The sequence below is a fragment of the Cupressus sempervirens genome, chromosome 2 (genome assembly GCF_028749045.1).
Source record: "Cupressus sempervirens isolate cs-2001-9-10 chromosome 2, ASM2874904v1, whole genome shotgun sequence".
NCBI classification, from domain to species: domain Eukaryota; kingdom Viridiplantae; phylum Streptophyta; class Pinopsida; order Cupressales; family Cupressaceae; genus Cupressus; species Cupressus sempervirens.
Genome location: NC_143119.1, coordinates 16,527,937 through 16,555,645, shown reverse-complemented (window position 1 = coordinate 16,555,645; position 27,709 = coordinate 16,527,937). Strand labels below are relative to the sequence as shown.

Sequence of the window (27,709 nt, the reverse complement as noted above, 5' to 3'; positions counted from 1 at the left end):
TAAAAAAAGGGAATTCAAGAACATACACGAACATTGTGAAGTGAAAAAATACAGAACTAGAAAACAATAAAACAATGAACTACTTGATTGAATGCTGCAAGACAGAATGTGATAATGACTACACAGTACAGAGTGGTCTTCATCAACTTTGAACACTTGGCTGAAGTTTGTGTTGGAATCATAAGGATACCTTCTATGAGAAATTCACAGCACAAAAAAAAATTTCCTCAGCACGCATGCCAAGTGACAAAGAGAGGGCGTTGAGTGAACTCGGCATGCTAGAATGAGCTGAATGGAGTTTGCTCGACAGTAATGGATGCCAAGTGAACTCAGAAACTATGGGACCTAAGTGAAATCGGTCACCGAAGGAAGTTGGAGCTCAGCAGACTCAACACACAGCCAACACAAAGATCAAGTGAACTCCGTCGACAAGAGAACCGAGTGAGCTCAGTAAGACTCGGTAGTAAGGGACTGAGTCAAATCAGTGAGCAAGGCGAGTGGAACTCAGTAGAACCTGCTGTGACTCGGCATAAACACCAAAACAAGAATTAACTGAGTTAGCACAAGGAGAGCTTGATTAACATGTGAACTAAGCGTGTCAATAACAGATGTGTTGTCTGGTTTACTCCACCATTAATACACAGAGAAGATAATGACATAACTTGCAAATATGAACTTCCCAAATACTAAGCATCATACATAACGAATAGAAAGAAGACAAAAAAGAGCCAAAACAATTGGATCGACTAGTATGCCTGCTTGCTTTCTATTTATAAACTGATTCAACTGAATACAAATCTGGGAGCATAGGGCTTCAACCAGAAACAAAATTCTTTAACCTATTACTTCTACTTGAAATGTAAACCTGCAGCACTACAAGACTGCATATAATAATGCCTAGAGTAATCACTACTTCACAGGACAAACAAAACAAACTTACAAGGAACCAATTGATCTTGTGCAGTTGCAACTCTGATCCTCTGTTGTTCCTTCTGCTCTCTGAACTCTGCTTTGATTATTCCTTTCTCCTCTACTCCAATCTGCTAATCTATTCTCTACATTCTATCGAATGAATGAACCTCATCCCTTTTGTCTTGCATCAAAAAAATTTCCCTCTATTTTGGATTTCAAACTCACCTACCAACTTAACTATCCTGACAAGGTAGGTAGGTGTGTGGCTCCAGTTGTGACTTTAAATTTGTTCTTGCCATATTAAAATATGGAGGTGCAGAGAAAAAAGAAACCTGAAATGTCAGGCACTTTTGTATCAACATTTTATCCCATGTTGAAAGATCATCCATCTGTTTCTGAATTCCTTGATGTTAAAGGTGTTATGAGTAATGTGTTGTCCATTGATCATCACAACCCCAAAGATCCTTACCAAATTTGGAAGAAGGTCTAACACTGCAGAAGCTGACAAAGTGGTTCAGTTCACCCAGCCTTATTATTCTGACTATGTAAAGAGTTCAGACAGACCCTATCACAAGAAAAATAGGAATCTCATTAAATTCTCCAAGAAGAAATATCACAGAAATGCATTGAACAAGTGGTGACCTGTAAGAGCACAATTGATCCTGATCAATATGTGCCAAAAGTAAAAGTGTAGATGAATTCCAGGGAGGAGAAAGCAATATGATACTGCTTTCTTTGGTAAGAAACAACATTCCTCATTTGAATGTAAGAACATCAGAAAATGTAGGATTTCTTAACAATTCAAACAGAATTTGTGTTGCCCTTTCCAGGGCTAGAATTGGTCTGTATATTCGGAAATGATATGTTGCTCACAGACAATTCTCCAGCATGGAGTGATATCATAAAGATTTTACAGATAATGGGTAAGTTGGTGATGGAATACCACTATACTGTCCTAAACATCCATGACACTGGGCCTATTTTTACCAGAACTCATTATTTAAGGAGGTACAGTGAGGAGGTATGCACTTTTGTACCAGAAAATGCAAAAAAATAAAATAAAATCAATTTGCGGTCATCTTCGTTTCCGGAAATGTCATCAAGGAGGACTTAAGAATTTGATCCGTAATGCCAGGTGTATGAATTGGTTTGAGCTTTGTGGGCATGTCCACAAGAAAGTCACAAAAACATTAATAAAAGTAATAAAAAGCTTTATATCTATATGAGTCGAGAGCTTTAGAAGTAAAACTATAAAAACTTTTAGAAGAGAAGGTGAAAGTAAGAAAATCCTTATCTGCCATTAACATGCAACTATGAATATTTTGATGGCAGTTGAGGTGTAGGGATAGATCTTTAGAGGGAGCAACCATATAAAAACAAATGAAGACTGCCCTGCATGTTTCTTCGATGACGTCAGTTTTCGCTTCAATAACAGACCTAGGCTAAATTTTCATCCATAGCAACTAAAGGAGAGAGACATTGTGCATTGAAATTCTTTATGCTCATCTAGGAAAAGGGACTGTTAAAATTGGGCATTTTGTCTAAAAGACCATGACAAAATTAAGTCTTCCTTGGAGGACCATGCTAAAACTAGGCTCTAAGTAGAAAAGATGTGTTAGTGTTTCTATGGCGAGAGTTATGGAGATGTGAAGCAGGGAGGTGCAGGTTCACATGGTGTAACCTATGTGCTGAGCTCTTTTATTATTGTCCAATATCTATCTCCATGGAAATAAGTAGACTAGAATATTTCATTTTTATTATTTATTGAAGAAAACAGCACTTGAACTCCTTGAATCAGGAAGAAGGGCTCTTGCATGGAGGACCTGCTACATTCAAACAGCAAAGTCTGCACTTGCCTGATACATAGAGCCTCGTGATTTAGCCCATTTGCATCCTCAAAAGTTCACATTATAAGACCTTGTTTTCCATGTATTTCATTTGGTCTTGAGTGTGATGGCGTATTGTCAGAGTGGCAGGTGCTTTTATGTGGAGACAAGACGCCTGCATAGCCCATCATGAAAGTGGTGCAGGACAAAGAAAAGTTGGTAGCAAAGAATCTTTATTTTCATTTTTATGGTTCACAGGGCACAATGCATTGGAAAATCCTTTTATTGGAAGGCTCTAATTAAAATTGTAGTATTTTCTACTGTTTGGCAATCTGCTTGGATAATCGTGCATTCTCTCTTATTGAAATTTATGTGCTGCTAAGACCTAACAAGCCAAGGAAAACAAAATATAATTATTTTTTTATTAAAATTGATTTAGAGTTGAGCAAATTCTGTATAATAAACAGAGGAAAAATTTGTCCAAGAACGATGGGGTTGGAACTGAGGAGCCTGGGGACAAAGGCTAGGACACTAATGTTGCTGGGGTAATTCCCCTATTCAGAGTGAAGGCAAAAATAAGGGCAAGCCCCCCCACCTGCTTCGTCCACCAAAAGTGTGAGAAAACCCAAATCTATTTGGGGAAAAGGAAAAGGGGTTAATTTTGAGTCCTCCCCTAGATCTGATACTTAGGATGAGCCTATTTCTCCTCTTTTTTTCGAGGGCTCTTCTGGTGAAGAGAAGAATAATTATGTTGTGCATCTTAGTGAAGCTGACTTCCATCCTAACAGAGAAACCACTATCAGCGTCTTAGAGACTGCTAGCAAAGGTGATGTGGACTTTTATAGGGTGATAGGATGGGATTTTCATGAAACCAAGACCTTAATACCAAGCAGCAGGCTCTCTCTAGCAAGTTGGATCTTCTTGACTCTTCTAGCGTTGTTAAGGATAGTGTGAAGGATTCTAGTGTCAAAAAACTTTGGACGAAAGGGGAGAAGAATTCTCTTACCGAATGCCTTTCTCAAACTGTTAAAGATATGGAGAATCTAAAGGACTATGATTTGAAGGTTGGGGACCTAGAGACTAGAATGAACAAAATGGAGACCACTCTACATAAAACCATGGAGCAAAGCCATAGGGTGCTCAAATTCTCTGTTGAGCATGTGAAAATCTTGGTAACCAAACTGGAGCAAAAAAGATTGGAACAAATCATTGTGGAGGTGGGGTCTTAAAAGGATGTTAGTCCTAAGGCATCTACTGGCCCTAACAAACACGCTTGTGCAAACACTAAAAAGAAGCAGGGGAAGCCTAATTAGCAAATTGAAGAGGTGAAGAAGACATTTGCTAAAATGAATCAGCTGGAGCTTAAAGCTACAGAGTTTCTGACAAGCCTTTCTCGATTCTGCATTGTGTGCTTGTCCTTTTCGTGTTTTATTGCTAGCCTTAAGTTGGCTTTTGTTCTTTATTGTTCTCTTGTTTCTTTTTTGTCACCATCGTAGTTTTCAGTAGACTCTTGGTCTAAGTTTGGCAGTTTCTTTGTTTTAATGCTTATCTTCTATGTAATCTCAATATAAAGGGTTTCAGGTCCCTTCAAAACCTGTTTTTACCTTGATCAAAAACATAGAAAAAGGAACTCATGTATGAAAATCAGGCAATTTCATTGGCTAAATGGAAAAATATTGATAATTATTTAAACATCACATCCTCTGCTATAGTTCCCTGGCAGGAACTAATAACCTGTCTAATGGATTATGTGCTTACTACCATACCAATAATGTAAAAACAAGCATACATGCATAGTAGTGTAAGTATCTCGATAGATGTAACCAAACACACTTAGGCGCATACATACAAGCATGTGGGTGTCTCAGATCTCAGAAAAGCACATGCATGTTTATGAGAAATATAAACAAGACCTTTTGTACTTCCTAACCTTATTAGTTATTAGTATTGTTTTTCACAAACAAACACTAATGTGCTTCAGGCTAAAGCACAAACTATACACTGCCCAAAACAAGTACAACGTGAATACAAAGAACTAATCAATGAGGATGCCTTGGGAACCAAGAATGGCAGCCTATTCCACACAAGTGACTTTCAAATATTTCCATAAGTCTCCTTTGTCTATGTAGGGTGCTCCAAAATAAATTTTATCTTCTCTTTCAGCTGCTAGCCACATTTTCTTCCAAGATCTATAGCCTTTTTGCAATGTATCAACTGCTCTCTCACTATCCTCCTGGTCGCGATTGTTGGTAGCATACACACAATAGGGTTTCTTTAAAAACTTCCAAAATCTTTCAAGCCAATGCCATTTGCAGGCGTAAAGCTGAATTCTTGGCCAGCATCCTCCCAGTCCATGCCAAATTGAGAGCTCTGCATTGTTTAACATAATGCCTCCAAAAAATGTGGTTTCATGGGTGCCGTGATTGCTTGATGCACACAATACAGATTTCCAGAAAATGGATTTTGTGAAACGGCTTTGGAGTCTCAAGAAAATGAAGTTGATTGGTGTAAAATCCCCCCATTAATGCCTTGATTGCTCCTCCTTCTTCCTAAACACAAACTTTGAACTCCCTGCTTTGAGGGGCCTTCAGATATTAAAGTTGTCACACCTTAATTTTATTTCCCACATCATCTGTGCCATATTGGATGGCCGAAGACATGAACACAACACCTTATTAATTGTCGGTTGCCTCCTCTATACCTGCACCCCTTTCTTCATAGTTGCAAGTCATATCCTTCTGCCCTATCTCTGGTGCAACATATATGTGTGCTTTGATTGACAACCATCCCTCTCAATGGCATCGTCATCAACCCTCACTCAACTTGAACATTGACTGCTGGGATGTGACATCATTCTCATGAAAATCGATAAATTTTCCCTTATCCATCACTTTCAGACATCCATTTTCAATATGATATTTTGCTGCTGATTTAATCATCCAGAGAATGCTATTGTTACATTGTTGATTTTGATATCACCCACATCATCCCAATCCAAAGCACGTCTGATTCAATGCTCAAGGAGAGGTTTGTGTGAATTAAAATTAACATTTAAACTCGGTTTTACGTACTTTTTATTGCTTTATTCTATCTTTGCTTGCAGACATTTTAATGTACCCAACATGAGCCCTTCATTTAATTCATTTAATTTGAGGATTCAATATAGGCTAGTATGAAGATCTATTTTTGACTCCCTGAGTGTGAGTGCAGTTTTCATATGTGTTTTGTAGTAAATGACTTCCCATGCCATTTATTCTAGTAGCTAGTTGGCTGTGATTACAAAGCAAAAGTGAGTTGCAAAAGAACCCTATTTAATTGCTTAATGTCAGAATCTAAGTTACTGATGCTGGTTCTGACGTTGATGCGTGGATGCACGATTTATTTATTTTTCTTTGAGATTTTGGATTTGTTTATATATATATATATACACACACACACACACACACATAGATATATATATATATTCTGTTCATATAGGCTATTCAATATATAAGGTATTGTCTTCATCAAGCACCTAGAATTGACAGTTTGCTGCTCGTTATGGTCAGACAATTAATTGCAGATTTATCTCTGTGTTTAGCTCTGCAAATCAGTACAGTAGTCATCTATTAAATAGATAAAGGTTGCTTCAGAATTCTTATGCATAGCTCTTTTGTTATGAAAAATCAGCCATCAATAGAAAGAAATATTATAAATTTTGTTATACAGATGCACCCAGATGTTGTCTGGGTTCTCTCTGAATGCTTTCGGACGAATCCCGTGTGCATCCACAGGCACTGGAAGAGCAACCTGTGTGCATCACTGCAGCACCCAAATGCGTTTGCACATCCTTTAAGCACCTGCACCAGCATCTGAGGAATTCCTAAATGCACTGGTATCTAAGACCAGAATCATAGTTGCAGCTTACAAAGGGTTACGAAATGAGTATTCTATTGTTGTGAATTGATGTTTATTGTGATTACCTCACTTTTGGCTGCAGCTTCCTCTAATAGAAATCACCCATTAGCAAGGAGTCTTAGTCAAACTTGAATGAGATAATTGGTATTTTGCAAGAAAATTGGTTGCAACTTCTACTATTCAATAAACTACAAAAAAATGTGGTCACCTAGACTAGTCATGATTTCCAAATTTTTATTTGCATGGGCAGCCAGGCTAGTTGGTATTTGATTAATCTAGCATCTTTTTATTTTGGAATTTTCTGCAGATCACTTTTCATCAAAGTTGCATGGATACGGATACGGATACAACTGATACGGCTCGACACGACATTAATAAATAACACGTACACATATATTTAACACTGTTTTCTAAGCTATTATAGGAGATTTTCGCTACTCCAAAATCAGTATTGACACATAAATATTTATAAATTAATTTAACACTTTACAATATGTAAACATAGTAGATTTGCATTAAAAGATAAGTTATAACCCAACAAAACGAGCTGCTGCAATCGGAAAACATTTTATTTGTCTTTCTCATTTGGTGCTGATTTTGTTTATACTATTTTAAAAATCAAATTGCTTTAATAAAGTTTTTTTTTACATTAAATTTCGGAAGATTTACATCAAATCTTTAAAAAAATCAAATCCCATAGTACAATATTCGACGTGTATCCAGGCAGTATCGGATACATTTCCAAATTGGATACAGAGATACGCGCGCCCAAGGAGGGAGAGAGGAGTTTCCAGCAACTCTTCTTTCCATGCATTCAAATTATTTAATCATCTTGAATTTCCAGTCAGGAAATTTGCCTTGACTTTCTAGTCACATGATAGCCTCAATATTTGTTTGATAATTGTAACTTCTTCAAATTTTCTGCAAAACTCATTTCTTGATAGGTGGGCATTCTTGTTCAATGGCATATTCTTTATTATTTTGCATCCTCCTTTCATGTGGAGTGGTATATCTTTGGACTAATAATGATTATATATAGCCAAGTTCTTTGCTGTAAGATACTAAATTTTGCAATTAGTTGTTGTTAGTTAAAGCTAGTTTTGAGATTAATTACTGAATTAGTTGGATTCAGTTGTGAATCCTATTGCACAACTATATGTACTTTGATCAGAGCATTTTATCAAGAAATTGTTCTCTATCCAAATTATTTATGCAACTCTACAAGTTAATGATATGGAGATAATCATGAGAATTTTATTTGCAATGGTTTGATATCCTCATTTGGTATAAGACCGCTAGGGAAGGATGGGATCTTTGTATTTTGTGAATTGGATCATCCAATTTATAACTCTTTACTAATATATTTGTCTATACCAATGTAAGATATAGCACTTAGATAGAATCATGGACAATGAGCCAATACCAATCTCTATGTTGAACATACAATTTAAAATCCAAATGTCCCAATAGTCCCAATAAGAGTTTGACTTGGTCTAGTTGTTGTTGATGTCAGTTTTGTACCACTTCATAACACATAGCGATTGAATACTTGATATGGAATATCAAACACTCAATCCCTCTCTTCAACAGTAAATACTCATGAAGGCATGAAAAAAACTCCAATGTTCATTACACCTGTGGATACTAACTCAATTATATTAATATGATTTGTTGGTTAATAACGTAGGCTGCCTTACGTTGTTCATTCAAGGATTGTCGAACTCTCGTTGTGATGATGATGATGTATGGCCTTGTAAAGTATATGAGCACCAAACGATGTTGATGGTGATGATAACGGGGGGTGTGTCTGCCAATGATGCTTCTCCTCTTCCAACTTTCTAAGAATGAATTCCAACTACTGAACTACTTGCCGCTTTACTTCTACTCCTATGAATGGAAAGATTAGCAAATGGATGGGGATCAAATCTAATGAAAGTTTACCAGTGGCTCGACCTCCATAGATGCAATGATTCAAGGGAAAAAAAGACTAGATTACAAAGCAAGACTTCCTAACCAGCCGCTAGGATGCTAGAGGCCTAGTTTATAGATCCCTATCAAACATCCACTAATATCACCATACAACTATCCATCTACTTTTACTCTTACTTTAACCTTCTTGAAATAAAATCTACTTTAAAAACTTCAATGAAATTTAACTCTAACTATTCGAAGTAGAAACCATGCAATAACACCAAGTGTTCTTAATCACCATGCAAGTCACAACGATGATAAAGAAGCAATTTTGGTATTATCTTAAGCAACAATTTTCTTCAACTCTTTACAAATGAGAGCAAATGGTCTTATATAGGGGTCAAAATTATAGCCAACGGTAGAGATTAAGAGGCAAAATCAATGATCCAGATCAAATCCCAAAAACCCTAATTAGGATTGCCACCCCATCGGCCAACGAGAAGACACCACCTCATTAGTGGACCACTGAAAAAAAAAAAAGTGGCAACCAATGAGAAGGCACCAAAATGGTAGCCAATCAGAATTAGACACCTATTCTCCCCGATAAGAAGGAGAATTGGCCACTTGGGCTTACATCAAATGATCTTCTAATATTATTCTAACCTTTCCTTTCATCTTTTAGCCAAGGCAATGAACTTGGCTAGTCTGTCGTTGACTTCCTTCATGGGAGAGCAAAGTGTGTGTTTCATCTTGAGCTCAACTAAATTCATCATGGTGCTCGTTGCTTGCAATGTCTTCTCATGATCTTCTCATATTCATTCACATATCCAATAAAGGCATTGAGGGAGGCAAGGGTGCCCAAATGTTTCTTCTTGATGGCAACTTTCCCCAACTCATCCAATATCGATCCAAACTCTATCTCATTGACTTTCTCCTCTATTATATCTTCAAAATCAAATGCAACCCCAACATCGCTCATCATGGTTAAAATGGAAGTGTCAACGCCTAGGCTGTGCTGTGCAATCTTGTTCTATATCTCTTCAAGTATCCTCAATCCAATGGTCAAGGCAACAAACCAAGACTCCACCGTACTCATTCATCCTTCATCTACCAACTTGGTTCTCTCCAAATATCTCTTCGGTAGCTCAATAAATGCCTATAGCCTAGGAATGGTTAAGTCCTTAACTAGAAGGAAATCCTTCCACTCCCCTTCAAATGCTCTGAATTTGTCTCTAATAGCCACCAATGACCTGAATGTCAAGATAAAGGAAGGCAAGAAATTTCGCCCATCTTGAATTATATCACTGATCCAATCTTTGACTTCGCACAACTGAGCAAATATCTCTTCTATGTCGCTCCCGCTATATTGCGGAAGGACTGCTTGGTGTAACTGTTGGATAGACTGGCAATCTCTCCAATACTTGTTCTCGGCCTCCAACTTTACAATCCTTTTGTTTTCCTTGCTAGATCTCCTCACACTCCATGTCATCCATGATTCTTCCCAAGTTATGCTCTACTATCTCATATTCCTGGACTACAATCTCATCCACTGCCATGCTAACCTTTGGTATAGCAATCTGAACTTTTCGGTGGCCCTCATCATCGCTCCTAATTACCTTTGCCACCATTTTTGCAATTTGTTTTTGTTTCTCGCTATCTTCCTTTTCCACTAACCCTTGAATATCTTCAACTGTTCGGACACTCACCACCTCACCTCTTGGCATAAACATTTTCCTTAACCATAGCGGTGCGGTGCATCTCCCCAAATCTAAATTTGGTTCAACTAGCAAAGCATCACCAACGACCTCAGGCACCTAGCTTATTTCCTCAATATCAATTGGTCTATCCTCTTCTTCACTAGTGATTCTCACATCATCTCCATGTTGGTTCTCCGAGAGAGTAGAGTACTCAGTACTGTTATTGTAACCACTTGATTCCGAATCAGAGCTCACCTCTACCACGACCCCTTGTCCACTAGTATTATCCTCTTGGCCTCTAGCCTCAATTATGCTCTCCCTTGACGGTGCTTCATTTCGTCTCTTTGCTTGAGGCTCCTAATGTTCTCTACTTTTCTCAACCTCCAAATTTCTCTTCTTGCTCTTAACTACTCTTTGTTGTTGGCTGGTGCCTTCATCTTTTTGTTTAACTGACTCTGTTGGACCTTCTTTTGGTTTCATCTTCTCATAAGTAAGGCATACCTTCCGACTTTGTAATTGCTTTAACTTCTCACTCTACCACAACTCAGTGTGCAAATCAACTGTCCTTGTAACTGCCTCTAAGGAAGGATCCTGATGATCATCCCAATCCATTGGACCCAATTCCGTTCCATCCACTGTATCATAATATTCTCTTAGCACATTTTCATCATCTTCCAGTTGATCGGGGCTATCAAAGCCTCTCCATCTGATTGCCCTCATCATGCCCACTGACAATCTTGAGAAAGCTAGCTTTCTCACATGAAAGTCATCCTGTGCATTGGCCCAAAAATCTTCTATTGTAGGAACATGTTTGAATGTGTTTTCGTGAGATGCCTTGATAAGACCATTAGGATCGAATCCCTGTCTTGCTTTATACTATCCTAGATGATACCATTCTAACTCCTCCGCAGCTACAAAGGCGACAGGATTGGGGCAAGTATCATTGCCTATTCCAAATGAGAAGGTAATCCCTGTCTCACCTTTAAGTTTCATCATCTTTTCATAATGCTCAAGTTGCCTAGCCAACTCCATCAAAACTATCTTCTCGGGTGGGTACCTTGGAAGTCTCTTGGGACAAACCGTACTTCCTACCACTCTAATGTATGTAAATTGCGAAAATTGGATGAAACAACTCCCATACTTCTTAACTTTTACTTCCGCTTTCGTTGAGAGCCTTCTAGCAAGTGTCCCTTGTAATATCCTTACTGTCTTCATGGAAAAGGCGTCATAAAACATCTTACAATCTTTGGTGTTGTGCAAATGAAGTTGTGGATAGAACTCATGCACCAAACATTGCCTCGGCATTTCCAATCACTCCTAGGGCCTTAAGTCCATGATTTTCATATAGTCTCGCAATCAAATAGAAAAGATAGGATCCCATATAGAATTGCTTTTGAATTTGCACTGTCCGAAGATGCAACTCTAGATTTTCACTTATAATTCTAGCCCAATCAAATTTTCTCTTTCCATTTTTAATTTCATCAATAAAGTTGTACATCCAATTCTCAAATTGCATACCTTGAGCTATGCCCATGATTCGGTTGAGAAGCGCAATAAGGTCACCATACTCTAACTTGAAATCTAACTTGGTGAGCTTTGATGACCTGGTAACTCACTTCTTGCCCTCGTGTAACCAATTCTTCTTTAGATGAATGAAATAAGCCTCATGATTATCTTGAAATAACTTAGCCACTTGATCCATCATTACCATTGTCATGCTTTTATATTGGGGAATATTAAATACTTCTTCGACCACTTCTCTACCGATGTTAGCTAACACTCCAAAAATGCTAGACTTGGTTACAATATCAAACCGGGATGCACATTCCATTACCAATTCCGGATAAAGCAAGGTAGGAGGGAAAGTCGTCGCGTGTACAATTCCACTCTTGTAGATCTTCTTTGCCATGGGGGATTTTCCTTCCTTCAATCTATCCTTCAACTGTACTATGTTCACTGTGCTGATATTGGTGTCACTTATTCGCCTCACTTTCGAAAAGACGATGGTGTTAGGCATCATGTCTTCCTTGTCTCTTTTGGTATTCTTTGCCTTTGGGTTCTTTCTTGCACTAACATCTACCATCCTAAACACTTATTTCTGCCCCTTCATTCTAAATGGTATGGACTACACTTATTAATCTCCAACCTTCTTTCTATCGATGAAATCTAGTTTATTTTTGCCTCTCCAAGTCCTATCTCTACACTTATCAATTTTTAAACTTCAATCCTGAGGGTGGGACTACACTTATATCTCCCAACTTCAATCCTAGGGTGGTCTAGCTTATTTCTACCTCTCCAAATATCCTATCATGAAAACTACACTTATATCTCCAAACTTCAGCCTATCAATGGAATGAAGTGGTGGATGATGAGTGAAAGAAGAAAATAAGGGAAATGTACTATGCAAGAACAAGGAATAAAATCCACTTTTAAAACCAATCTTCACTTCTAAAAATGAATAAAATTTTACCTTAAATCTGCTTTTACCAATAACTAGGCCCCTTCAAATCCGGATATGATCTCAGAAAATTCAATCTCTCTTGCAAATATGATGCCCTAGCAAAAATTAGAATTTCTACTTCCTTGAAATCGCCCGCACTTGACAAAAATCAGACGTTAAATCATATAGCCTTTCACCAAGAAAAATCGCCCATTTATGAAAGGAGAAAATCACTGCCAAAGATGGAGAAATTAGACTTCAAAAAAAATCGCCCAAGCTAGAAAAATATCGGATCTGCTCCAAAATCGCCCTAGGGCAGAAATTTGCCCAAACAAGGAGAAAAATGCCACCAAGAAATGGAAAAATCTGTTCCAGAAATCACCCAAGTCCGAAATTCGCTTCTCTTTGAAGAAAATCACACATCCAAGGAGGAGGAAAAAGGAATGAGAAAATAAGAGGAGGGGAAGCCCCTCTTATACCACACTTTTTGCCTCTCCAAATGGACTGACTTACCTAGAGGGAAAACAAAATTAAGTTAGTCCCTTGATTAATGGCCCAAATTCAAATGCAAAATTAAAATTACTTAGCCCATAGTGAAATTGGCCCATTTAATTGCCAGTTTTGATCAGAAATTGCAAAATAGAAATAAGGTCAGCCTAGGAGATGTCAAAATTTTCATTTAATAATGTTTTGGCAATTAGAATATCATTAAAATGGAATTTAGCAAGCCAAAATCAATTTTCAATTCCAAATTACTAATTTTCTTTAACATTTTAAAAATCTAGGCAAAATTTCAACCAAACTAATGCAATTTTGCAATTCAATCCAATTTCAATTTTGCAATACCATTTCAATTTTTTAACAAAATAAATCTTTTTCCTGGCAGTCAAAATTCGAACTCCAATTCCAATTTTACTGTCAAAAAATTCCTTTTCACCAAAAAATTTCCAGATTTTCCAAAACGACTAAATCTAAAAATTTCATTTTGAAAATGCCCAAGCTTATACAATTTTTTTTAATTTTCAAAAATCCATCTAAGTCCAAACTTTGCAATTTATCCTGCCAGATATCATTCTAACCATTGAAAAAATGTTGTTCTTGAATTCTGTTTGGCTTAAGGATAAAATTACATGTTCCGGAAAATCAAGTTTCACACCGGATGAAAACGAATCAAATCCCCCCAACCCGAAAGTGTCCAAAGTGTAAAATTATCAATTCAAAAAAAAAAAACTTCTAGACAACTCCAAATTTTGCTAAGGCAACTAATAAAATTTCAACACTGCAAAAATTGCCAAGGCTTGCCTGAAAAAGTGGGTCCCCAAAAATTTTGGGGTGATGGTGTGAAAACCTCAAAACAGTCTTCACATAAAAAAACACATATTAAATGGCTACACCCTAGGACCATATTTATCACCAATTTAACACTTGTGTATAATATAATTTAAATTTTTAAATCCTAGATATGACACTTGTGTATAATATAATTTAAATTTTTAAATCCTAGATATGACTCAGACCCAATGGACCAAGTCATATTACAAAGCCCTATTTTCAGCTTGCGATTAAAACTCATACCATTCCAACATTAATATCACTGTTGAAGAAGCGTGGTCTTCCAATTTGTGTGAGATAGGTGTTTATTCAAAAATAAAATTACTCTCATCTTGAATTGTTTCTTAAAGCATGCAAGTCCTGAAAGAACTGTGAGATATCCTCAAAGACACTGTGTGTGCATTATTTGCAGAGAGAAGAGGGTGTAACTTCATTTTCATTTATTTATTTTATTTTTGGAGAAATTTTTCTACACAAGCAACATTGTAATGTGTTTCAAAAACTTAGAATAGAGGGTCTCACAAAATATTTAGGAAATTGTACTAGTAAAAACACAAAATTTGATCTTGAAGTTTCTTTATGCCCCCTTTTACATTTGTAAGTTTTAACTATTCTATTCATTCTGTTTAAGTTTCAAACTTAGATTCATGCATGGATCATTTATCTATGAATAATGCCTTTCTTTAAGTTCTTTAAATCAAATCTTGCTTAAAAATTTTGCCAATTAGCTGGTAGATTGACAATTTAAATTTTGACAAAGTACCATTCTTAGAGTACTCATTTAATAAACAATTCTTTCATCTTCTCTCTATTACAAAAATGCATTACAAGAGTAGTATATGTTCAAAGAACCATAGCACATTAGGCGATTCCTTAAAAGATCGTTCGTGAGGCTTTCCAAGAAGAGGATCTAAATTATGTCCCTTAACAGTCTAGAACATGTGAAAGAAGAAGATGTCAAAGGAAGAACGTAACAAAGAGCAAGTATAGGCATTTGCAAAACATATTACGATAAATATTTAATCTGTAAAGTAGGGATTTCAAGGGACTGTATAACTATAAATCATCAAAAGCGAAAGAAATTGAAGACCATTGCATCAAAAAGAGGAACAAGAGTGACATCATCTCAATCAAAGTATTCATTATAAAAATTTCAATGACAGATAAAACCTTTGACCTAGCAACACAGGTGGTAATAAAAAAGCCCTAAACTGCAAAATTAGTAATTCTCGATATCGACTTACATTTACCTTTGACAAAGAATATTTTTTAATTTCCTACACATGCTCAGCTTTATGAGAGTGAGACCTTGTTCTCTATTGAGCTTTACATGCATCCTCAGTTCTCTAGCGTGCATTCTCATAGGATGACGAAGAAATTCTGAATATTCTGGTGAGGGTGATCTTGCATGCTCACGACAATCGTCTAATGGCAAGTCTGATTGTAAGACGCGATTGATGTATTGGATTCTTGAAACCATCTGTTGTTCCTTACCATCCAAATCATTTGGCTTCTCCATCCATTTGCTCTCCATGAGGAGGAGAGAGTGTTCTTTAATGCGCTTTATATGCATCCTCATTTCTCCAGCGAGCTCTCCATTACGGTGATCGGAGACAGATTCTAGACATGGTGATTTTTCTCTTCTTGAAACCATTTGTTCTTCTTCAACATCCAACTGATTTGGCTTCTCATCACATCCACTATTTCTTTTCCTTTACCTAGGCTCTTCACAAGGAGGAGAAAAAATGCCTGACATTCTGTAGAAAGCACACGCGCATCACCGCCGAGGGAACTGAAAAAGGAAAAAACATGCAAAACATTCACCCAAATTAGAGCATAAAGCAAAATGTTATTATTCATTCTAAGGCCTAAAGCATAATTTTGAACTAACTAATTAATTATTTTTCATAAATATGTTTAATCTATTAATCCATTCCAAAAAGGAATTTTTAAATCTTTAAATGAAAGAAAAATTATTATTCGAGAGTAAAACAAGAGACGCCATGCGTCATAATTCCTTCCATGTGTAGTGGTTGCTAAAATTGTAAATCCATGTGTAGCAAAAGTGCAGCCGATATGCATTGATCAAGGAAAACAGTGAACAAGTTATTTAGTAAAATTAAATAATGAAGCTGTACAACACAATCTAGTATGAAGTTGCAGTAAAATAAAATGTTATTTAGTGGTGCTGGTAAATTAAAATGATATTGATATTGCCACTGAATCTATGCACAAATTTTGTCCCTAAAAGTTTTATCTGCAAATTGGATTGGACAACCTATGAGGGTTCTGGTCTTCAATATCGTAGAACGCTGGAACAGATTGCTGTCACCTGTGCTTGTGTCAATGTGGAAATAGTGTATGTGTTTTCTCTGTGATTATAATAATATGGTAATTCTACTCTAGTCTGGGCAACTTTAATAAACACAACTAATGAAAATATAACACCATAGTCAAGTCTATTGAATCAAAGAATAATTGTCCATGGACTTGAAGTCAAAGAGTGGAGCCGTTGCTTTTAGTTCCTTGGTCAATGTTACACAACAGAAATAACAAGAACAGTGTTCTCTAATCATTAACATATATCATTCCATGGTGGATGACTTTAATATTTATAAACTGTTAGTGTGAGCTTTGTCTACACGCCTGCAGACTATTGCACTGTAAGGAAGCATATAAATATGAAAAACATTTGCCTGTTCTGCAATCACTCAGTCTCATAAACCAGGGTTTGTATTCATTCTCAAAAATGCAGATTGCTTTGTTTAAGGAAATCATTTTTTAATCGTTTCAGATGTATATGTATCCAACATTCTTTTTCCCTTCATGTCCTTTCATGTTTCTAAAAATCTTGAAAAGCTAGAAACTGACAATGAAGTTTAACAGCGGAATTTTTCAGGCAAAAATGATTCTTAGAATTAAAAGCTCTTTAATGGCTCCTTTGCAGCATTGACTCTCAGATTCTCTGAATAAATGAGGTAAGGTAAGGGCTCGCCATGAGGGCTTGCTTAAGAGGTTCACTAGTTAGTAACCACTATTTCTAGTGGGTGGAATGATTGGAACATAACACTAATGCACAACAAGAATGTCCAAATAATGAGAAAAATTTGCATTTTTTTGGCATTGCAAAAGGCTTAGCTACAAATCAGACTTATTATATAACAAAAAAATGTTGAAACAATAAAATGATATGAATTCTTTGGCATTGCACCAAGATTACTTTCAAATTAGCTCTACTGTACAGCAAGAATGTCCAAATAATGAAAAAATTATTGCACCAAGCTCAGCTACAAATCGTTCTACAGTACAAAACGAATAATCAAGTAATGAAAACCAAAATATTCATTCCTACAAAGTGACTATTTGGAATGTGAAGCCTAATGGTCACATGACCCTACGCATTCCCTTCATTTCATCTTCTAGCTGAATATAATTGTTTATATGCATGTGCATAGTCATGTATCTAATATTGCTTGGTGAATAATAAAGTGGATTCCCTGTTGAGAATGGGTGTGGCCACAACTTGTGGTGAACCACTATAGTTTCTTGTGTCTTGTGTCTTAAGATATTCCTCTTGTTTATTTTTATGTTTTTAGTTTAGTTGTTTTCATTATATTTCTCTGCTCATTTTGAATCTACAACTAGTGTCAGAGCCAGCTTTGGCTTGAGCAGAGATGGAGGAAGAAGAGGATGACATTGATTTTGTTATTGAAGAATTTCTTGAAAATCTAGACTCGGTTGAAGAGGAGGATGCTGAAGCAAGTGAAGATGAAGTAGAGGAAGTTGAGGACAAGACTGAGGAGGATAATGAAAAGGAAAACTTTGTGAGGTTAAGGAAGAGAACTTCTTACTCGCAGACCAACTGTTTTGTTTGGACCAGAAGTTGGAGGTTTTGTGTCGTATACTTAATGTTGAGAAAGATAACTTTGAGGCGTGGGAGTTTTTTGAACAGTCTCTGTTTCGGGAAGATGAAAATGATGAGATCTTGACAAAGGACTCTTTCCTCACAAAAATGTATGCCTCTTTGATCAAAACATTGTCCTTTGATTGAAAAGAGTCGCCAGAGGATTATGTGGTGACTGAAGATCTCATAGGCACTAGTATAACAGAGCGCAAGGAGGCTGGAGAGAGCCCTTTGCTCAAAGATGCCTCTTGCACGTCTGAAAATAAAGACTATGATGATTTATTGTTGCAGATTGCGACTGTAGAGGCAGAGTGGTATGCATTGACTGCAGTATCCCTTGTGAATGAAGGTCAAGAGATCCAAGTTTCTACGTATTCGAAACCCCTGACTGACGAATTAAGGCAAAAAGTTGTGCATGAGCAGACGGACATAACGTTCTTTGTGGAAGAAGGTGAAAACGTTGAAGGGCAAGAGAAGGATTCTGTGGGAGGGTTCCAATGGAATGAGCAGCAGCAGCTGAAGTGTTCAGGCGAAAGCCAAGGCACAGAGACAGATGAGATATCGAGCATGAGCCAGAGAAGCCGACGGGAGGCCAAGGTATCCAGCAAATCGCTCCCTCTCCTCGAATGTTTGAAGACTATTGACACCCACAAGTTTGGGTCCATCTTCAAACATAGGCTACAATCTCAGGGTGAGGTCTGTCGAAGCATGATTCGAAGACACATGGACTTGAGCATGCTGAGACCTAAGCTAGAGGAAGGCTCCTATTCCGGCAGTCTGGAATTCTTCAGAGATGTGCTTCCGGTGTTTAATAATGCACTTGTGTATTATACAAAGTCTTCTCAGGAGTATGTAGTCACGTATCTGCTTCGTGAACTAGCCACCAAGGCAATGGAGAACATTTTCCAAACAGAGGTTTTAGCTTTAGACCCAAAAGGCGAGGTCTCAGTAGGAGACGCTCAGGTTGATTCTGATTTATTAGAAGCTGAAGGTGAAGGAGATGGATCGTCTAAAAGATTGCTTCAATGTATTTACAAAGACATGCTTGCTACAATTGATAAGTTGGTCAAAGGTGGTAATTTTGACAGATAAATAGAAGGAGATGGAAAGGTAGGCGTCTTAAAGAATTTGACAAGAAAACATTGATCATGTTGGAATATTAAATGCATATTGACGTTTGCCCCTAGAGCCAAACGCCCACCTACCACCCCTAAAGGATTGCACAACAGCCAAAAAATTTATTACGGGCAGGTGAGATTTTGAAATCGAAAATGAGAGGGAAAATAATTTTGCTGAAGACAAAAGGAATGTTTTATCATTCATTCGACCAGTCAAGTTGAGACAGAGAAAGAGCTCAGAAGTTGCAAAGAAGAAAGAAGGAAAAGTGATCAGCAGATCCATTGGTGCAGAGATAGGAGGAAGTGTTATTCATGCCTACAGTTGCATGTGCTCCTTTGTGTCATTCTGTAAGTTTATAGCTTATTGTTTTCATTCATCCTGTTGAAGCAGCGATTGCTCCAGGTGTTATTGTATGCAACCATTAGAGCTGCAAGTTTAATGTTTAAAGTTTGAAGCCTGAAGTTTTGAAGTTTTAAGATTTTTAGGGTTAGGTTGTGAGTTTTGAATTTTGTTTTAATATTTCTTACATGGTATCAGAGCTTTGAGGCCCCACATCCACAATGAGTTAGGGCATTTGTTTTCTTGGGATATTTATCATGGCAGGAGATGCAGGAAAGGTTTGGCAACAGCCACCATCATTTAATGGACAGAATTATGATACATTTGCAAAGAAGATGAAAACCATTATGGTTGCAAATGATTTGTGGGAGTTTGTGGTCAATGGATTCAATGATGTGACAGACCCAGTTCAGTATGCTGCCCTCACAAATGCACAGAAGACTCATTTGAAAGAGTCGAGGAGAAAGGATGCTCAGGCATTAAGTTTGATTGAAGCAGCAATGACAGAGACAGTATTCCCAAAGATTGCAGCAGCAAATTATGCAAAGGAAGCATGGGATATCCTTGAGACAAACTTCAAGGGGACTGATAAAGTCCGTACAGTAAAGCTACAGAATATAAGGAGGGAGTTTGAGAACCTTCAGATGAAGGAAAATGAATCAGTTGCAGACTTCAGTTCAAGGACCTCCAATGTGATTAACCAGCTGAAGTCAAATGGAGAAGACTATCAAGAGCAGAGGATAGTGAAAAAGATATTGAGGAGTTTACCTCATAAATATGACCATTTGGTCATGACAATAAAAGAGGCAAAAGACCTCACTGTTTTGACAATGGATGAGTTGATGGGTACACTTCAAACCCATGAGCATAAGATCAATAGATCTACTTCTTCATCTTCCCAAGAGCAAGCATTCAAAGCTCAGTCAAATCCAAGAGGAAGGGGGAGAGGAAGAAATGGCTCAGGCAGGAACTCTAGAGGTAGAGGCCGAGGTAATGGAGGACAAAGGAATGCTGCAGCAGAAAGCTCAAGAAGAGCAGATGGAGCAAGTAGCTCACAAAATACTTCAAGAGGAGGTAAAAAAAACTACAACTCTAATAAAAGTAATGTAGAATGCTACTACTGTCATAAATATGGGCATTATGCAAATGAATGCTAGAAGAAGCAAAGGGATCAGTCAGGACAAACAAATGTGGCTGATGTGAATATGGGAAGTGAACCCAATGCCACTGCCTTCATCATGTGTAATGTTGGTGAAGAAGGAAGCCCTGAGGTTTGGTACTTCGACAGTGGATGTAGCAACCACATGAGTGGCAATGAAACCTTATTTTCATTGATTGACAAGAGTTTCAAATCAGAAATTAAGATGGGTAACAATGAAACCCTACTAGTTGTGGGCAAAGGATCTATTATGGTCCACACCAAGAAAGGTGAGAAAAGAGAAATACAAAATGTGTATTTCGCCCCTGGTATGAAGCACAATTTGATGAGCATTGGTCAGCTCATTCAAAATGGATACAAAGTGCTGATGGAGAATGACATGTGTGTCATTTAAGAAAAGGATGGGAGCAAGAACCTACTTGCAGCAGTTCAAATGACCAAGAACAGAATGTTTCCCTTGAGGATTGAGACATGTTTCTCATCTCAAGTTAGTGTTGCACCTCCCACACAATCAGCTCTAAAGAGTGTGATTGAAGACCCCTCACGACTATGGCACCTCAGGTATGGTCATCTTGGCTATGCTGGTTTAAATTTGCTATCAAATAAAAGAAAGGTAGAAGGTTTGCCACGAATAGGAAATTCATGTGACAAGTGTGAGGCTTGTATTTTGGGTAAGCAACATAAGCTTCCCTTTAATTCTGAAAATTCTAGGAGGGCTAGATATCCATTAGAGTTCGTGCATATTGACCTAGTCAGTCCTATGCAAGTTACTTCCATTGGAGGGAGTACTTATTTTATGACTTTTATAGATGATTTCAGTCGTAGGACATGGGTGTTATTTCTTAAAGAACAAATCTGAAGCATTTGATAAATTTGTAGAATTTAAAGCCTAGGCTAAAAGAGAATGTGGACATTATATCAAAGTCCTTAGATCAGATAGAGGAGAGGAGTATACCTCCAATTCTTTTGTAAATTTTTGCAAGAAACATGGCATAAAGAAAGAGCTCACAGCCAGCTATACGCCACAGCAGAATGGAGTGGCTGAAAGAAAGAACAGGACCATTGTTGAAATGGCAAGGAGCATGATGAAAGAGAAAGGTCTCCCAACTGAATTTTGGGGAGAGGCTATGGCAACAGCAGTTTACCTAATTAATAGGTGTCCTACAAAGGCAATCCGTGACAGAATTCCAATGGAAGCGTGGTCACGAATAAGATGGACAGTTGAACACTTAAGGGTGTTTGGATGTGTTGCATATGCATATGTGCCTAAAAAGAAAAGGCAAAATTTGATGACAAAGGTGTCAAATGCATCTTTACAGGGTACAGCCCAAAATCAAAGGCATACAAATTGTATGACCCATTGAACAACAAGATGATGCTTTCAAGAGATGTGGAATTTCTTGAAAATCAATCTTGGTATGGTTCAATTGATGAGTCACCGAGCACTTCAAGTAAAGTGTCAATTATGAATGAAGAGGATGCTGATGAACAACAAGAAGAAGGAGCAGATAGAAAGAAAGGCAAGCAGCCTCAGTCATTACCGAGCTCCTCTAGGCATGACCGAGTGTCAGGGCCAAGCAGCAGCAGCGAAGATTCTAATCCCACACTCTCCTCCCTGTTACCAAGAAAGACCAAGAGTCTTAGGGAGATATTCCAAGATGAAAGGTATGAAGATTATGATGAGAGTGTTAATTTTGCATTATTTTCTCATAGTGATCCAATTTATTTTGAAGAAGCTATTAAGGAGAAGAAATGGTGTAAGGCCATGGATGAGAAGATAGATGCTATAGAAAGAAATGAGACTTGGGAACTAATTGAATTGCCTCCAAAGAAGCAAGTGATTGGAGTGAAATGGGTCTACAAGACCAAATGTAATGCTGAAGGCAAGATTGATAGGCATAAGGCAAGGCTGGTAGTCAAGGGCTACAAATAGTAGTGTGGAAGAGACTATGATGAGACCTATGCCCCTGTTGCAAGAATGGAAACCGTGCATGCTGTCATAGCAATTGCAGCTCAGCACAAGTGGAAGGTATTTCAAATGGATGTGAAGTCTGCCTTCCTAAATGGTATATTGAAAGAAGAAGTATATGTGGAGCAGCCACCTAGTTATGAAGTTGCAGGTGAAGAGAATAAAGTATATAGATTGAAGAGAGCTCTTTATGGGCTCAAGCAAGCTCCAAGAACATGGTACAGTAGAATTGACTCATATTTGATGAGCAATGGCTTTAGCAAAAGCAATGGTGAGCCTACTCTCTACATCAAGGCAGCAAATGGAAATGTATTGATTGTTGTCTTGTATGTAGATGATTATATTTTTACTGGCAATGATAAGGCTCTAATTGGTGAGTTCAAAGAGGTCATGAAAAGTGAATTTGAAATGACAGACCTAGGTCTCTTGAAGTACTTTCTAGGCATAGAAGTAAAACAAATGCATGATGGCATCTTCATCTCTCAAAAAAAGTATGCAGGGCAGATCTTGGAGAGATTCAAAATGCAGAACAATAAGGCAAGCCCCACACCAACAGCAGTAGGTCTGAAGTTGAGCAAGGAAGACTCTAGCAAGAGAGTGAATCCAACAATATACAAGAGTATGGTTGGAAGTCTAATGTATTTGACTACAACTCGGCCAGACCTAATGCATCCAGTAAGTCTGATTTTCAGATTTATGGAAACCCCAAAGGATTCCCATTGGCAAGCAGGAAAGAGGATCCTAAGGTATGTGAAAGGTACCAAGGGATTTGGAATTTTGTATACTACAAATGATGATTTCAAGTTGGTAGGTTATAATGATAGTGATTGGGCTGGAAGTATAGATGATAGGAAGAGCACTTCCAAATACATGTTTCATATGGGATCGGGTGCAATTTCATAGGCATCCAAGAAGCAACCTATTGTTGCTCAATCTACAACAGAGGCTGAATACATAGCAGCAAATGCAGCAACATGTCAGGCTATTTGGTTAAGGAGGATCTTGACAAATTTGAATGAAAGGCAAGAGGATGGAACCACAATTTATTGTGACAACATCTCATCTATTGCATTGTCTAAGAATCCAGTCTTCCATGGGAGAAGCAAACGTATAGAGATCAAATATCACTTCATCAGAGAGTTGGTGGAGAATGGGGATATCAAAATAGAATTTTGTAAGTCTAAGCAACAGCTAGCAGACATTTTTACCAAGCCATTAGGCATTGGGACTTTTGTACACCTAAGAGAGTGTCTTGGTGTAGTTGATCTGGATCAGCAGTGATCCTTGTTTGTTTGGCTCGGGACAAAGGGGGAGTGTTGGAATATTAAATGCATATTGACGTTTGCCCCTGGAGCCAAACGCCCACCTACCACCCCTAACGGATTGCACAACAGCCAAAAAATTTATTACGGGCAGGTGAGATTTTGAAATCGAAAATGAGAGGGAAAATAATTTTGCTGAAGACAAAAGGAATGTTTTATCATTCATTCAACCAGTCAAGTTGAGACAGAGAAAGAGCTCAGAAGTTGCAAAGAAGAAAGAAAGAAAAGTGATCAGCAGATCCATTGGTGCAGAGATAGGAGGAAGTGTTATTCGTGCCTGTAGTTGCACGTGCTCCTTTGTGTCATTCTGTAAGTTTATAGCTTATTGTTTTCATTCATCCTGTTGAAGCAGTGATTGCTCCAGGTGTTATTGTATGCAGCCATTAGAGCTGCAAGTTTAATGTTTAAAGTTTGAAGCCTGAAGTTTTGAAGTTTTAAGATTTTTAGGGTTAGGTTGTGAGTTTTGAATTTTGTTTTAATAATTCTTACAGATCATTCCAAGACTAGCCTGCGGGAGTGAGAAAATTGGGTATATGTGCCCCATGCTTGGAGGCAGCAGTTCTAACATAGCTAATTCCCTGTGTAAAGGTTGCATACAGAAGGCAACAGATAATAAACCGCTTCTGCCACAGTGTCCCAAAATGATACAACATGACACGCGATTCTTCAAATGATAAAGAGATTGTAGTTGGCAAGCCAAGAAATGAACAAGTAGAAGGGAAGCGGCAAAAAGAGGTAATCATAGATTCCAAGAAGATAATGATAAAATCTAAGCAAAAATTTATGCCAAAAGATAATTTGAAGATAGAGATTGGAGATGGTTGTATTAGAATACCAGTTTACACTGATATTGAGCGCAGGGTTATTTTTGATGTTTCTAGTGCGAACCTAAATCCAGTTTGTTTGTTAAACGAGACTATGTCTACCTGTCTGGCCTATACTATTTATAAAATAGGTTTGCCTGAGACAGACTCGCTTAATGTTACATTTGCTGATGTTGGACATGCCAGCACACAAGTATGCGTAGAAACCTTCAAGAAGGAAGGATAGAAGATCTTAGCTCATGCCTTTGACATATCTCTAGGTGGAATCGATTTTGGTGGTGTTTTTCAGGCATTTTGTAGAGTTTTTCAAAAGTCAGTATCAAATTGACGTGCCTAGTAATGTACGTGCCAGTCAGCATCTATCATTTTCCTGTGAGAAGCTACAGAAAGTTTTAAGTAGCAGTCCTAAGGTGTCTCTTAACATTGAGGCCCTGATGGATGAAAATAATTTGATGGGGTTTATCAGAAGAGACGAGTTTGACCCGATATTTTTTTTAAAGAAAACAAAGATGAATGACGATAATAACCAGAGAGGTGATGAAATAACGCTGCAGAGAACAGGTCGAACGGCAAATTTAGTCGTGGCGGCCATGGAAGAAGGGAAACCTATGACTATTACGAATGTTGGCGGCCATGGAAGAAGGGAAACCTATGACTATTACGAATGTTGGCTGTGAAATTGAAAAGAATAGCAGACTATATAGGCACCGTTACTTGTCAGCATGCAGCCAGAGCTGCAGCGGAGAATAATACAGAAGCAGGTAAACATCACACACTCACGAAGAAATTAAGCGTGGAAAAGTAAGTCAAACTTTGATTATTTAACACTTTTACTCTGGGAAAAGTAAGTCAAACTTTGACTATTTAACACTTTTACTTTAGGAATGAAGCATTAGTGTGTGATGTTTAAGCTGTTGGCAGGTATGAGAGTTGTAATAGATATTGCCCAGATCAATAACGATATCAGTATGGCAGAGGTTGTAGACTTTAATATTAATATTAATAATGTTTCAGCTGTGACCTGCAGAAGCATATATGCATGCTATTATTTTGTAGTTTGTAATCATATGGTGCACTTGGTGAAGGCAATATTCTACCAATGAAAAATTGTAGTTTAAGTTCCCACTTTTGAGGGCTATTTTTGCCATTGGACCACACAATTCCATCAAAATTTGATATTCTGAAATACTACAGAGAAATTAGAGAAGTATGTAGCGCTTCAGTTTCCTGTAAGAGATCATGGCGGAGCACTTGGCAGCTACATTTGGGACTGAGATGGATTCAATCCATGAAATATAGACAGATATAAAATAGGCGGAAAAATACAGGGGCCGCAAAAAATAAACAAAAACTCCCAATTTTTTTCTCAGATGAATCACGAAATGTAATACACCCTGGCACAGATGTAAAGTGAATTCAAAACCCACTAAGATTAAAACAGCCCAAAAAACTTATCAACCAAAGCCGGTGAGAAAGGGAAGATGTACCTTGTAGCATGCACTCGAAGATTCGAGACCTTTTTCACCCGTACAAATATGGGCCACAAATATGCGAGATCCTTTTCCCGTGCAAATTTATTTCTCGCTGCTTTGGCTTTTAATTTCGACCCAATATTTCTCTTTGGAGAAAATATTTTTCATTCATCCCTAAATTGCTGAGTGCCAATGAAATTCTAAAGAAATGGTATCTTGACCTTTTCAAAATATTTTCTAATTATTAAACTTTTAATAGAATTTGGAGGTGGAAAAATAATTGGTGGCGCTGCTGGGCTTCTCCACCTTGTCACGGCTCTCTGCTGGTCACCGATTCCCCCTCCTATTGCTCCACCTTGACCTGTAAGCACCAAATGACCTTTCTGCTTGAATTTAGCTATCTCTCCCCTACATGCGGAAGATAACATAAAGAACAAGTTGTTGATGATGTCGCTGATGGTTAGACTGTTCATAGTCTGCCTATCAATCCCAGGGATGCTTGGGGTTTTAATGATCGTGATGAATCGCCTCCCTCTCTTGGAACTACTCTTGCGACCTGAGGGGTTGCTTAAATTTTTTTTTTTTGATGAATAGTTTGTGTATCCGGCTTCGATCGTGTGAACTCTTGCGGGGTGATTTTGTATCCCCCGGCCTTTTTTTTGTGAATTTGTAACTAGTATATTAATTTATTAATAGAAAGAGACTATTCATCAAAAAAACTAATGAACTAATAGCATCGTCATGTATGCATAAGAATTCGAGAACTACTAATATTATTATTTACTTTTAATCTTATTTTAATTGAAACTACTAGATTTAAAATATAATAAATTAAATATTAAATTTGTATTATAAAAGAACAAGTTTATATTTTTCTTTGGTAAAATAACTAGATTATAATAATTTAATAAATAGAATTTAAGTGAATTTGACATTCATAAATATTCTTTATTTAAATTGACATATTAATTTTAAATTTCTATATAAATGTTTTTTTTATAAAAAGTTACAGGAAAATGGGTGTTGGAAATCTATTGAGAAACTTTTACCCTTTCAAACAAATATAAAATTTGAAAACAACACCTCTAACCCTTGTCTTAGCAATATCAAATAAATATTTACTACAATGATGTATTAGATCTAACAACCAATCACATCCATGAACATGTAAACAAATGATCAATACATAACACACAGAATTTGGTTACTTAGAAACCCTCCAAGGTGAAGGTAAAACTAGGGTGGGGATGGCACCCACAAATCTTCACTACTGCAAGAATAAAGTTTATTTATTAGGGCTACAATTTTGATTGCTTTTGTTGAGTTGCCCTGTGAGGGGAGTATGATCCTTTTTCACTAATTTGTAGCCTACATCCACTGCAATACAAGGTACACTATTGAGTCTACTAGATTGGTAGAATTTATGTGCAATAACTCTGATAGCAAAGTCAACAAGAGGGTCTTGGATGGTGTCAATTGTCATCCCTCTATTATTTCATTTGGCACCAATATTTTTCTCAATTGCCTCCTTAGAATCACTCCTAAGGGTCTTTGGCCAATCTAGGGTTGGGTACCCTGTCACTTTA

At 37.4% G+C, this 27,709-nt stretch overlaps 1 protein-coding gene across 3 annotated transcripts; it reads right to left on the bottom strand.

Moving 5' to 3' along the window:
• Positions 1–57: 57 nt before the first annotated feature.
• Positions 58–26,551, bottom strand: LOC149570862 (uncharacterized). Of its 3 annotated transcripts, none has more exons than XM_089812419.1 (3): positions 26,139–26,551; positions 15,266–15,807; positions 58–517 (listed from the first exon to the last, which is right to left on the bottom strand). In XM_089812419.1, the coding sequence occupies exons 2-3, from the start codon at positions 15,667–15,669 to the stop codon at positions 505–507; spliced, it is 417 nt and encodes a 138-aa protein (XP_089668545.1). In that variant the 5' UTR covers positions 15,670–15,807; positions 26,139–26,551; the 3' UTR covers positions 58–504. The 3 variants fall into 3 exon arrangements, with proteins under 3 accessions (XP_089668545.1, XP_089668546.1, XP_089668547.1); XM_089812420.1 differs by having other exon boundaries at positions 58–514; XM_089812421.1 differs by having other exon boundaries at positions 58–514; positions 15,324–15,807.
• Between the last annotated feature and the right edge of the window lie 1,158 nt (positions 26,552–27,709).

What these genes read in the sequence shown, in the direction of transcription:
- LOC149570862 (XM_089812419.1), bottom strand. Translation starts at nt 15,669, where the DNA reads ATGGTTTCAAGAAGAGAAAAATCACCATGTCTAGAATCTGTCTCCGAT.